Below are 13699 nucleotides of genomic sequence, written 5' to 3' on the forward strand. Positions count from 1 at the left end.
TCCAGACAAAGCCCCTTTGTGATGCTAAGTGGGGCCGAGGGCCCCTAGCCTCAGCCTCAGCTGCTGCTCGCCCCCCGCTCCGGGGTGGGGTGATGCACGGGAGGGTTGCCCCCTTTGCCCCGTTCCATCGCCATGCAGGGAGGCCTGGCTGCCGCCCGCTGCTCTGCGTGGGAAACCCCCGGCAGGCCTCGGCTGTCGGGTGGAACCGGCGGGGAGCGGCCCAGTGAGTCACCGGAGCCCCCGGCGGAGGCGCGGGGGTTCCGGCGCTCCAAGCGCCTCCCCGGCGCTGGGGGGCCCCTCCCTGGTACCCGTCGGACCCGTTCCGCCGGGGGGGGGACGCGGCTCCGCGCCGCCTGCCTGCACCCACGCGACCGGCGCCGGATTGGGCGGCGGGGGGGGAGCAGCAACCACAGACCGCGCGGATCCGCCCCCGTCTAGCTTCTCCAGTCTCTCTCCGTCTGTTCCAGCGCCCCCGACATCCCCAGTCTCTCCCAGTTTGTCCCAGTGCCCCCCAGCATCTCCAGTCCTCCTCAGCCTGGTTCAGTCGCTCCCAGTCTGTTCTATTGCCCCCGGTCTTGGTGCGGTGGGACGAGGGATCTGGGGGTGGGGGGAATGTGCCACGGAGTGAGGGGAGATGGACGTTCGTGTGTGGAGTCACGGCCGGCAGTGGGGACAAGGGGGCCTTGGGGGACGTATGTCACACGTGCTGTATGTGCCACACATGTGCTGGGCGTTTACGCACATGATCTCTGTGCTGTGTGACACACGTGCTCTCTGTCTCACATGTGTATGCTCCCTGTGTGTTTCACATGTGCTGTGTGTGTCACATACATGGTTCCCATGTCATATGTGATCGCTGATGCCTGTGTGCCCTCCGTGTGCAACACGCATGCCTGCAATGCACAGGTGCGTGCAAGGCCCTCCACATCTGTGTATGTACGTGTGTGCGCGCAGGGCGCACGTGTGCACCTCACACGAGCGTGCACAACCTGCGCACCTCGTGTGTGCGCAACCTGCGCGTAGTGCGCGCTCGCTGCCCCCGCGCTGACGGTGCCGCTGCGGCTGCGGGTGCCGCCGGCGAGTGCCGGGGGCGGCGGCGGCGGCTCCTTTAAGAGCGGCCGGGCCGGTGAATTGGCGGCTCCGCCCCTGCGGGCGCGCGCGGGCCAGGGCGGGGCGCAGGCGGCGGAGCGGGTCGCTGCGGGCACCGGCATCGGCACCGGGGGCACCGGGGGGCAGCGGCCATGGGCCCTCCGTCCACCCGCCGGGCCACACTCCGGTTGCTGCCGCTGTTGCTGCTGCTGCCGCTGCTCGCACCGGAACCCGCCATCGCCACCGGCATCGGCGTCGGCACCGGCACCCGCACCCGTCCGTCCAGCACGCTAACGACGCCACTCCAGCTCCGCGACGGCACCGGGGACAGCGGCGGCGCATGGCCCCCGCCAAGCACCGGGGACAGCGGCGACAGCTCTGGGCCCGCACCGGCTGCGGGCGGCAGCGATGGGACTGCACCAGGCACTGGTTCCAGCGGCGGTGCGTGGACTCCGCCGAGCACCGGGGACATCGGCGACAGCGCTGGACCCGCACCGGACGCGACCGGCAGCGATGGAATGGCGCCAGGCACCGGCTCTTCCAGTGGGGACAGCGGCGGTGGCATTAGGAGGTCCCCAGGTATCGGTGGTTCCAGGATTACCGGGGACGCTGGAGGCACCGTGAATGCTGGAGACACCTGGAAGCCTGGAGGCACTGGGGGCGTTGGAAGCACCAAGGACGCTGGAGGCACCCGAGATAGTGGAGGCACCGGGGTTACTGGAGGAACTGGAGACACTGGAAGCACCCATGTCCTCAGGGGCACCAGGAGTGGTGGGAATACTGGACACACTGGGGACACCAGCATCCCCACGGAGGACTCTGGGAGCACTGGGAACATGCTGAGCACTGGGGGTGTTTGGGGCACTGGGAGCACTCCAGTCCCCAGGGGCATCAGGAATTCTGTACTCACTGGGGAGACTGGGAGGTTCTCCAGAGCTGCTGGCAAGACTAGGAAAGTCCCCAGGGATACTGGGAACATCAGAGATACTGAACATAATGGGGAGACTGGGAAGGTCCCTAGCAATGTCAAGAACACTGTGGACACTGGACATGCTGGGAACACCAATATCCCCAGGGAGACCAGTGGCACTGGGGATGCGATAGACACTGGGGATGTTGTGGAGCTCCAGACCACAGCAGTCCCCAGGCCCCCCATACCTCACCACCGTCCCTGCCGCAGCCCCAACACAGCACCACAGTTCCAGCCCTCCAGCTACCAGGCCACAGTGGAGGAGAACCGGCCAGCAGGCACTCCAGTGACACAGGTGACAGCACAGGACCCTGATGAGGGGGATGCAGGCCGGCTGCACTACTCTATGGCTGCGCTCTTTGACAGCCGCTCCGATGACCTCTTCACCGTGGACCCTGTCACTGGTGCCATCAGCACCGCTGCACTGCTGGACCGTGAGAGCAAGAGCACTCATGTGTTCCGTGTGACAGCAGTGGACCACGGGACACCCCGGCGCAGTGCCATGGCCACACTGACAGTGACAGTGAGCGACACCAATGACCACGACCCGGCCTTTGAGCAACCAGAATACCGGGAGAGTGTGCGAGAGAATCTGGAGGTGGGCTATGAGGTATTGACAGTGCGGGCCACTGATGGTGACGCTGGTCCCAATGCCAACGTCCTCTACCGCCTCCTCAATGCCGGTGATGCCAATGAGGTCTTTGAGATCGATTCCCGCTCAGGCGTCATCCGCACCCGTGGCCCTGTGGACCGGGAAGTAGTGGATGCCTTTGAGCTGTTGGTGGAGGCCACAGACCAGGGCCAGGATCCAGGTCCCCGGAGTGCCACAGCCACTGTCCGCATCGCTGTGGAGGACGACAATGACAATGCGCCGCAGTTCAGTGAGCGACGTTACGTGGCACAGGTCCCTGAGGATGTGGTGCCCAATGTGGCAATTTTGCAGGTGATGGCCACCGACCGTGACAAAGGCAGCAATGCACTGGTGCACTACAGCATTGTCAGCGGCAACACTCGTGGGCACTTCTACATTGATGCACAGACAGGCACGCTGGATGTCGTTACCCCTCTGGACTACGAGGTCACCAAGGAGTTCACCCTGAGGATCCGGGCGCAGGACGGTGGCCGCCCACCTCTCTCCAACATCAGCGGTTTGGTTACCATCCAGGTGTTGGATGTCAATGACAATGCACCCATCTTTGTCAGCACACCCTTCCAGGCCACTGTGCTGGAGAATGTCCCTGTGGGCTACTCCGTCATCCATGTACAAGCCATTGATGCCGATTCAGGTGACAACAGCCGGTTAGTTTACACCCTGCTGAAGACTGGCACCAGTTTCCCCTTTACCATCAACAACAGCACCGGGTGGATTGTGGTGGCCTCTGAGCTGGATCGGGAGGTAGTTGACTTCTACAGTTTTGGGGTGGAGGCGCAGGACCATGGCACCCCCCCAATGGCCTCCACAGCCAGCGTCAGTGTCACCATCCTGGATGTCAATGACAACAGCCCTGAGTTCACCCAGCGGGAGTATGGCGCCCGCCTGAACGAGGATGCGGCAGTGGGCACCAGTGTCCTGACTGTCTCTGCTGTCGATCGTGACGCTTACAGCGTCATCACATACCAGATCTCCAGCGGCAACACCCGCAACCGGTTCTCCATCACCAGCCAGAGCGGTGGTGGGCTCATCTCCCTTGCCCTGCCCCTGGACTACAAGCTGGAGCGGCAGTACCTGCTCACCATTGCTGCCTCTGATGGCACCCGCCAGGACACTGCCCAGGTGGTTGTCAATGTCACTGATGCCAACACCCACCGCCCTGTCTTCCAGAGCTCCCACTACACCATCAACATCAATGAGGATCGGCCAGTGGGCACAACAGTGGTGGTCATCAGTGCCACAGACGAGGACACGGGGGAGAACGCCCGCATCACCTACCTGATGGAGGACAGCATACCCCAGTTCAGTATTGCTGCTGATACTGGTGCTGTGACCACCCAGATGGAGCTGGACTATGAGGACCAGGTGTCCTACACCTTGGCCATCACGGCGCGGGACAATGGTATTCCGCAGAAATCTGACACAACTTACCTGGAGATCCTGGTGAGTGATGTCAATGACAACGCACCCCAGTTCCTCCGTCATTCCTACCAGGGATCCATCTATGAGGATGTCCCCACCTTCACCAGCGTCCTCCAGGTCTCTGCAACTGACCGTGACTCTGGGCTCAATGGCAGGGTCTTCTACACCTTCCAAGGGGGTGATGATGGTGATGGTGACTTCATCATTGAGTCTACCTCAGGCATTGTCCGCACCTTGCGCCGTCTGGACCGGGAGAATGTGCCGCTGTATTCCCTGCAGGCATTTGCTGTGGATAAGGGGGTCCCAGCCCGGCGGACGCCAGTAGAGATCCAGGTGACAGTGTTGGATGTCAATGACAACCCGCCTGTGTTCGAGCAGGACGAGTTTGACATCTTTGTGGAGGAGAACAGCCCCATTGGGCTGGTGGTGGCCCGGATCACTGCCACCGACCCTGACGAGGGCACCAATGCCCAGATCATGTACCAGATCGTTGAGGGCAACATCCCTGAGGTCTTCCAACTGGATATCTTCTCTGGAGAGCTCACCGCCCTGGCTGACCTGGACTATGAAACCAAGGCTGAATACATCATGGTGGTCCAGGCAACCTCGGCACCACTAGTGAGTCGGGCCACCATCCATGTGCGCCTGCGTGACACCAACGACAACAGCCCCCAGCTCAAGAACTTCGAGATCCTCTTCAACAACTACATCACCAACCGCTCTGGCAGCTTCCCTGGGGGTGTCATTGGCCGCATCCCTGCCTATGACCCTGATGTCTCTGACCACCTCACTTATGCTTTTGAACAGGGCAATGAGCTCAACCTCGTGCTGCTGGACCCACACAGTGGGGACCTGCGCCTCAGCCCGGCCCTGGACAACAACCGCCCACTTGAGGCCATCATGAGGGTGTCTGTCTCTGGTAAGACCCCCACCCATAGAGGCACCTTGCAGGGGGAGTGAAATTTGTGGGTATATCAACCTCTATTTCTGCATGGAGGCAAGGTGTTATGGGGTCTCACTACCCTGTTTTGGCTGCCCCCACCCTCCAGATCAGAAGGGATGATGCGTTGTGGGGTCCCATGACCCCACTGAGGTGTTTTGGAGTTCCGCCACCCCGTCCTGGTTGCCTCCACCCTCCAAATATATGGGAAGGGGGAATAATGGGATGCTGTGCCCCCCTCACACCCCAGACATCCAAGCTGGAGGCTATCGGGGTCCCTAGCACCCCCTTTGCTTTCCCCACCCCCTTGGGCTGTCGTGCTGTCCAGAGGTGGTCCTGGCACTTCTCTGTCTGTCACTGAGCAGGGTGGGGCAGGACCCAGTGCATGTATTGGGGGAGCAGAGGCTGGTGTGGGCCAGCAGGGTCCTGGTACCCTTGGGGGCTTGTTATGAGAGTGTGATGGGTGAATCTGGGAAGGCTCAGGGTGCAGTGCAATATTGGGGGAGTCCTGGCACTGCCATGCTTGTGTTTCCAGGAGACTCCACTTGAATGAATTCAGTGCAGGAGACACAAGGCCTGGTGTGTGTATTCGGGGGGACAACCTGGCCTCCACTGAGAGGTCCCCAAACCCAGTGTGGGGGGGGATCATCACAAGATAAGGGAGGTTGTGCCATCAATTGTCATCACCATTTGGGTGGTGGGGTGTCCAGGAGGTGTTTCTGGGGGATGGGAGTCACCCCAAGGTGGATGAACACTTCCTTAGTCACCCCCAGGTCAAGGGGAAACTGGGTCACAGGCCATGCCTGATGTCCATTGTCCTCAGCCACATGGCCCCCATCACCCCACAGCTTCCCCTGGCAGGGGTCCCTGCTCTGGCCACAAAAAGCAGGGGGCCCAGGGCACAAAGGGTGGGGGCAGGGAGTCCCCCGTGTCCCCCCGCAAGCGCAGGGGCAGGCGGGAGGGAAACAAAAGGTCCAGCCATAGCTGGGCCCTCGCGGCCGCAGCCATGGTAACCTTCCCCCTCCCGCCAGCCACTGGCTACCAGTCACTGGCCATGGGCCACTGGGCAGCCCTGGCCCATGCCATCCCCTGCAGCACTTCCTTCTGCCTGCTTGGCCCCCCACCTGTCCCCATGTTCCCTTCATCCATCTGTCTGCCTGCTCCCCATCTGTCCTGCATCCCACTGCCCTCAGCCAGGGGGAGGGCAAAGAAGAGGAGACAGGTGGGTGCCCCAGTGCTTAGCAGAGATTTTGCTGCCCCAGCCCCACAACCAGCACCAGCTCCACAACCAACACCAACCCCACAATCAGCACCAGCCCCTTAACCAGCACCATCCCCATACCAGCTCCAGCCTCAGAAACAGCTCCAACCCCAGAAACCAGCACCAACCCCATAACCAGTGCTGACTCCATAACCAGCCTCCGCCTCATAGACAGAACCAGCCCCATAACCAGTCCCAACCCCATAACCAACCACCAACCCCATTTACATGCCCCACCCCACAGTGTCCAGGCAGGATGGGCACCCCATGACCCACACTGTCCCCATTCCATGGTTGCCAAGTGGAATGGGCACCCACCACCAGCACCAGCCCCATAACCAGCGCTGTCCCCATTCAATAGTGGCCAGGTGGGATAGGAGCCTTGTAACCAGTTCCAGCCCTATTGCCATCACCATCCCCATCCTGCTGTCCCTACCCTGGGTAGGTGGTATGGGCACTCCAAAAACAGTACCAGCCCCATAACTAGCACCAACCCTATAACCATCACCGTCTCCATGCCTTGGTGGCTGAGTAGGAAAGGTCCCCCATAGCCTGCACTGTCCCCACCTGATGGTATCCATTCCATGCTGGTCAAGCAGGATGGGCACCTCATAGCCAGTATTGTCCCCATTCCACAGTGGCTACATGGGCCAGGTGTTTCATGGCCAGTGCTGTCCCCATTCTATGGTGGTCAAGCGGGTCAAGCCCCATAGCACCGTCTCCGTCCAACAGCAGCTGATTTGCTTGGTTGCCCCATAACTGGCACAATTCCCAGTGTTGTCCATTGTCCAGAGCACATATCTCGCACCATCCTTTCCCAGAGTTGTCCATTGCTGTCACTGACTACCTCCTGTGTCCCCCCTTTGTCTCCAGATGGCGTTTACAGTGCAACAGCACAGTGCACGCTGCGGGTGACGGTGATCACAGATGAGATGCTCAGCAACAGCATCACCCTGCGTTTGGCCGACATGTCCCAAGAACGCTTCTTGTCTCCGCTACTCAGCCGCTTCCTGGAGGGAGTGGCCGCTGTCCTGGCCACCCCCCGCCACCGCGTCGTCCTCTTCAACATCCAGGCGGACACAGACGTGGGGCCGGCGCGGATCCTCAATGTCAGCCTCTCGGCACTGCTGCCGGCGGCGGTGCCGGGCGCATCGCGGTTCTTCTCGTCGGAGGAGCTGCAGGAGCGGCTGTACCTTAACCGATCGCTCCTGGCAGCTACCACGGCCCAGCGAGTCCTGCCCTTTGATGACAACGTGTGTCTGCGCGAGCCCTGCGAGAACTACATGCGCTGTGTCTCTGTCCTGCAGTTCGACAGCTCCGCGCCCTTCCTCGCCTCCGACACGATCCTTTTTCGCCCCATCCACCCCGTCACGGGCCTGCGCTGCCGCTGCCCGCCTGGCTTCACCGGCGACTACTGCGAGACCGAGATCGACCTCTGCTACTCCAGCCCCTGCGGCAACAACGGGCGGTGCCGGAGTCGTGAGGGTGGATACACTTGCGAGTGCCACGAAGACTTCACTGGTTAGAGTCACTGGCCAGCCCTTCCTCGTGGTGTCCATCCTCATATTTCCTCATCCGGCTCCTCTTCAGCCCTCCTTCCCTCCGTCCCTCTGCCAGTAGACTGATGGCACTGGGGCCATACCCCCTGCGCCCACCCTGGGACTCCAGCCCCCACGGGACCCCTGGTGGGGGGTGCCAGCCAGGTGGGGGAGGGCATATGAGAGGAGGAGGTGTCTTTGGGTTTCCACGGTAATGGGAGATGGTTGCCATGGTAATAGAGCTGGGGATAAAGATACTGGGGGGCAGGGAGGGAGAGGGGATCTCCACCCTCCCATTTAGGGCGCTTGGTGTCACACTGGGGAGCCCTGTGAGTGGCTGGGGGGAGAACTCAGGGGTTACTGGGGGATGGGGAGGAGAGAGGACCCCCGCTCCCCATTTCTGGTGCCATTGGGGTATCACACAGGGGAACCCTGCAAGCTGAGCACCTGAGGGGGGCCACTCTGGGTTTAATAGGGAGGTGTGGGGGGGAAGATGGGACTCCTTATCCCAGGTTTGGGGTTCTGGATGTCACACAGGGGAGCACTGTGAGCTGAGTGCCCGAGGGGGCCGCTGCACCCCAGGGGTCTGCCGGAATGGGGGCACCTGCCTGAACCTGCTGGTGGGGGGATTCCGGTGTCAGTGCCCCCCCGGGCACTATGAGAAACCCTTCTGCACCATGAGCACCCGCAGCTTCCCCCCGCACTCCTTCCTCACCTTTCGTGGCCTCCGCCAGCGCTTCCACTTCACCTTGGGCCTCACGTGAGCCTGGGGGAATCTGGGGAGGTGGGGGGTGATGTCTGCCCCTATGGGTGTCACATGGAGTGTGGGTTAGATGGTGATGTTTGTCCTGTTGGCATGAGATGAGGTGATAGGGTGTGAGGTGATGGGTGTCTTGGGGACACTGCATGGGTGCCCTCATTGGCATAATTCGGGATGTGGGATGGTGGGTGTCACAAGGGCATCAGACAGGGTGGGGATACCTCATTGGCATCATGTGGGATGGGTGGTGATCAGTACTCCGTGTGCATCATGTGGGCTGTGGGGTGATTGTGTGTTGGGTGATGGGCACCCTGAGGGCACAGAGTAGGAGCAAAGGGTGTGGGTGACCCCTTGGCATGGAGGGCAGTGGGATGGGGGACACCTTGTGAGGGCAGGGGCTGATGCGTATGAGCATCTCACAGTGGATACAAGGTCATGGGATAGGGCGTGGGGGTGTGCCTTGGGGCATGGCAGGGTCAGGGGGTGTTGGGGAGTGCCAGGGAGGCACGTGGTTTTGCAGGGTATTGGGGCCTGGCACTGCACTTGTGTCCCCCAGGTTTGCCACGCAGGAGCGGGATGGGCTCTTGCTGTATAATGGGCGCTTCAATGAACGGCATGACTTCGTGGCACTGGAGATTGTGGACGAGCAGCTGCAGCTCACCTTCTCAGCAGGTACATGCTGCCCCTGACGTGCCCTGGCCCTGTACCCTGACACCCTTGTGGGCCCTGTATCCTTCACTGCATCCCTCACTTCATCCCAGAGATCCCATCTTGCACTGCCTGGCACTGCATCCTGGGCATCATATTCCTGGCACTGCATCTCTCATTGCATTCCTCACTGCATTCCTCACTGCATCCCTGGCTTGCCATTCTTTGTGCTGCCCAACACTGCATCCCCAGCATCCCATGCCTGACACTGCATCCCTGGCACTACATCCTGGACATTCCCTTGCTAGCTGCAACCCCTGCATCATGTCCCCAACACTGCATCCCTGGCACTGCATACTGGGCATGCCATTCCTGGCACCATCACCCCTCCTTGCCTCTGGCTGTGTTGCCCTGACGCTGTGCCCACAGGTGAGACCACCACCACGGTGTCACCCTTCGTGCCAGGAGGAGTCAGCGATGGGCAGTGGCACCGGGTGCAGCTGCACTACTACAACAAGGTGGGGGAAGGGGGTCATGGGGGGCACAGTTGGGGGGGAGTGTTTGGGGCAGACAGAGGAAAGGAAGATGGAGGGGAAGGGTGGGGGAATGGAGAGATGGGGTGGGTCAGGTAGGGGATTTGTGGCACCTAAAGGACCCCTAAGGGATGTGCCCACCCATGGGGGTCCTAAGGGATGGAGATGGGAGACGGAGGAAGAGAAAGGAGTGGAGGGCAAGAGGGTGTTGGAGGGATGAGAATAGAGAGGAAATTTGGGGAACTCCAAGGGACTGTCAAGAGATGCCCCCATCCATGAGGATCCCAAGGGATCACCCACTTCCTCACCCATTGGTCCCCTGAAGAATCCCATGTACTTTCCTCACCTGTAGGGACCCCTGAGGAATTGGAATGGGGGGATGGAGGAAGAGGAGGTCAAAGGGATGGAGGCTTGGGGGGGATGAAGGGGACCATTGAGGGGTTTAAGGGGGGCTGAAGGGATGAAGGGGAGTGTTGGGGGGTCTGAAGGGTGGGGGGCTGGTGGGCTGGAGGGACATGGGAGTGCAGTAAGGGTTGAGGGGTCAGAGGGCAGTGGGAGAATGAGGAGCAGGACAGAGGCTGCAGGATGGGGGTCCTGGGCCCTCCTGCCTAATACGGGGCCCCCCAGCCGGTTGTGGGGCGCTCAGGGGTCCCACAGGGCCCCTCAGAGCAGAAGGTGGCTGTGGTGACTGTGGACGACTGTGACACAGCCATGGCCCTGCGCTTCGGGCCCCGCCTTGGCAACTACTCCTGCGCTGCCCAGGGCACCCAGACTGGCAGCAAGAAGTGAGAGGGGCCTGGGGATCCCATGGGTGGGGTCCCTTGGGGTACCCATAGAGGGGTCCCTTGTAGGTGAATGGTCCCTAAGGGTGTGCTACCTTTGAAGTCTTCACTGGTGAAAGGTCCCTTGGGGGTGACAGATCCCTATGGATGGGGGAGTCACTGGAGGTCCCCATGGGTTTGGGGGGTTCTCTTGGGGTCCCCATGGCACTGGGGAGAAGTGGGGACTCCCTTGGGAGTCTGTTGAGTTTCCCATGGGGGAACACCCTTCGGGTTGTCCCTCAGGTCCCCATAGGTTTTGGGGTGAGTGGGTGTTCTTTGGGGTCCCCTTGTGACTCCCATGGGATGGGGGATGGCTGGGTGTCCCTTGAGGTTCCATCAGGGTCCCCATGGGTTGTGGGTCCTTCGGGAGTTTCTTGAGTCCCTGAGGTGATGGTGTGCTCTGCAGGTCGCTGGACCTGACGGGGCCACTGCTGCTGGGGGGGGTCCCAACACTGCCCGAGAGTTTCCCAATCCGCAGCCGGCACTTTGTGGGGTGCATGCGGCACCTCCACGTTGACCAGCGCCCCGTGGACATGGCAGCCTTCATTGCTAACAATGGCACCCTGCCCGGTGGGCTCCGGGATCAGGACGCTGGCGAGGGGCTGGGGAGGGGCTGTGCTGCTTCCAGCAGGGGCAGATGGGGTGGGGGGTTAAGGGGTACCTGAGAAGTGTGGCTGTGTCCCCTGAATGATGGGAGGGGGTTCCAGAGCTGGAGGGATGGATGAGGGTCCAGGGGTGTGGGGGATGCTGTGCTCCCTGGGTGTTGGATGGGAGTGAAGGGAGTGCAGGTGTGGGTTGAGGGGTACCAGGACAACGGTGCTGTGCCCCCTGGGTGTGGGGAGGAGGTGCCAGAGTAATGGGGCTGGATGGGGGTCCACGGGACACAGAGCAGAGCTGTAGGGAGGGCGTGAGGGGATGCCAGGGCCATGGGGCTAAAGAGAGGTCCAGGGAACGGGCTGGGACTCCCCAGGGTGTGGGATGGGAAATCAGGGGGTGCAGGTTTGAGTTCAGGGTTGCCAGGGCCACAGGGTGGGGGGTATAGAGTAGGGGTTGGTGGGGCTTGAGGGCTGGCTGGGGGCCCAGGTCTGGGCAGTGCTTGGGCATCTCTATGTCCCGTGGGTGTGGGGAGGGGGTGCCAGGCTCATGGGGCTGGATGGGGGTCCAGGGACACAGTGGTAGAGCATTCTGTGTCTCCTGGTTTTGGGGTGGGGGGTGAGGGGCTGCCAAGGCCATCAAGCTGGAGTGGGTGGCACAGACAAGGCTGTGTCCCCTGGGGGTGGAGTGAGGAGGTGCCAGGACTGGGGAGCTGGATGGGGCGGTATCCCCTTAGGGGTTGGGGATGTGGGGTGGGAGCTCAGGGGGTACTAGGACTATGGGGTTGGATGAGGGTTCAAGGACGTGGGGATGTCTGTGCCCCATGGGACTGGCGGTCCCAAGTCATGTGTGGCATGTGACCCCTGTGCCCCCTCACAGGTTGTCCTCCCAAGAAGACCCTGTGTGACACCAACACATGCCACAACGGTGGCACCTGCGTGCATGAATGGGGGGGGTTCAGCTGCCGCTGCCCACTGGGCTTTGGGGGAAAAACCTGCCAGGAGGGTACTGGGGGGCCTGGGGGGACATTGTGGTGGGGTTGTGTGGCATCCATAGGCTTGTTTTGGGGCCATGGGGGGCATGGGGAGGGTCTCTGGGTGGGTGTGAGGGGTGTGGGAAGGGGGTGAGGGGCATTCCTGCTTGTGTTTGGGGGTCCATGGGGTTGTTTTGGGCTCATGCGGGGGTATGGGGGATCTGTGGGTGGGTGCAGGAGATCTGTGGGAGGAAGTGTTGGCATCTGGGAGATGTGCATGGGGTCCGCATGTGGGTGCTGGGGATCTGAGATTGGGTATGTGAGAGGCCACATGGGGTTGTGGGGGGTCCTGGGTGGGGTGCGGGGAGTCCATGGATGGGTGTGGGTGGTCTGTGGTGCATGGCCATGTCATGGCACGGGCGTCCCTGGGGTGGGCTTGTGGGGGGTCATGGAGTTGCCCCCTGTCCCATGTGCATGCCCCGCAGAAATGGTGGGCCCGCAGCGGTTCATGGGCAGCAGCCGCGTGGCGTGGAATGGGCTGGCACTGCCCCTCTCCCTGCCCTGGCCAGTCCGCATCATGTTCCGCACCCGGCACCCCCGCGGGGTTCTGCTGCGGGCGGGGGCCGGAGGTCGCCTGACCCTCATCCTTCAGGTGGGCACGGGGGAGGCATGGGGAAGGCACGGGGAGGCGAATAGGGGAGTTTTCCTGAGGAAGGGGCTGGGGAGGAGAGGTGGTTGCCATGGGGGTGTTATTGATTTGAGTGAGGATCATTGCCACGGGAGGTATTGGTTTTGGTGTCATTGGCATGGGGGAGGTCATAGCTTTGGAGGGAGGTTGTTGCCCTGGGAGGGTATTGACTTGAGCAGGAGTATAGGGGGGTCGGCACTGGGGCAGTGCCAGGGGTTATTGCTCTGAGGACGGAGGTGTTATTGGCATTGGGGAGTTGTTGGCACAGGGTTTATTACCCTGGGGGGGTCATTGGAATAGGAGGTGTTGCTGGGGGGTTATATATGGCCACGGGGAGGTAGTGGCATAGGAAGTTGGAATAGGGGAGTTACCCTGCGCCAGGGTAACTCCCCTATTCTATTGCCCTGGGGGGGTCTGTTGGCATTGGCGGTATTGCTGTGGGGGGGGAACAGTGCAAGGGGGTGCCACTCCTTGAGGGGGCATTACCTGAGGGGTTGTCTTACTGTCCCAGGGGAAATCGTATTTCCCAGTGGGCAGTGCCTGGTGCCCATCAGGTTTTTGGGGTCCTTGACATGTCTACCCCCACAGCTGAGCGAGGGGCAGGTGGAGGCTGGTGCCTGGCAAGGGGGGGCCCGTTTGGCCACCCTGCGTCTGCCCCAGGCCAAAGTCAATGATGGTGCCTGGCACCACGTGGAGCTGGAGCTGCGGGGGGGCCCTGGCCACAGCCCCTCTGCCACCCTCCTCCTTCTCACCCTCGACTATGGCCGCCACCAGGTATGGGGAGACTGAGGCACAGGGGGCATCCACTCT

General features: G+C 61.7%; 1 protein-coding gene across 4 annotated transcripts in view; it reads left to right on the top strand.

Moving 5' to 3' along the window:
• Nucleotides 1-1045: 1045 nt before the first annotated feature.
• The window catches only part of CELSR2 (cadherin EGF LAG seven-pass G-type receptor 2), a 32306-nt gene continuing 19652 nt past the window's right edge, over nucleotides 1046-13699 (top strand). For 2 of the 4 annotated variants that reach the window (XM_077190568.1, XM_077190569.1), the window contains exons 1-10: nucleotides 1046-5052; nucleotides 7208-7855; nucleotides 8410-8632; nucleotides 9189-9304; nucleotides 9710-9798; nucleotides 10441-10598; nucleotides 11041-11204; nucleotides 12108-12233; nucleotides 12687-12853; nucleotides 13478-13663. In XM_077190568.1, coding sequence (XP_077046683.1) covers nucleotides 1242-5052; nucleotides 7208-7855; nucleotides 8410-8632; nucleotides 9189-9304; nucleotides 9710-9798; nucleotides 10441-10598; nucleotides 11041-11204; nucleotides 12108-12233; nucleotides 12687-12853; nucleotides 13478-13663 — 5688 coding nt within the window. In that variant the 5' untranslated portion in view covers nucleotides 1046-1241. The remainder of the gene's footprint in view (nucleotides 5053-7207; nucleotides 7856-8409; nucleotides 8633-9188; nucleotides 9305-9709; nucleotides 9799-10440; nucleotides 10599-11040; nucleotides 11205-12107; nucleotides 12234-12686; nucleotides 12854-13477; nucleotides 13664-13699) is intronic. The other 2 variants (XM_077190570.1, XM_077190571.1) reach the window with 1 other exon arrangement.

This window comes from Agelaius phoeniceus, chromosome 25, assembly GCF_051311805.1.
Source record: "Agelaius phoeniceus isolate bAgePho1 chromosome 25, bAgePho1.hap1, whole genome shotgun sequence".
In the NCBI taxonomy this organism is placed as follows: Eukaryota; Metazoa; Chordata; class Aves; order Passeriformes; family Icteridae; genus Agelaius; species Agelaius phoeniceus.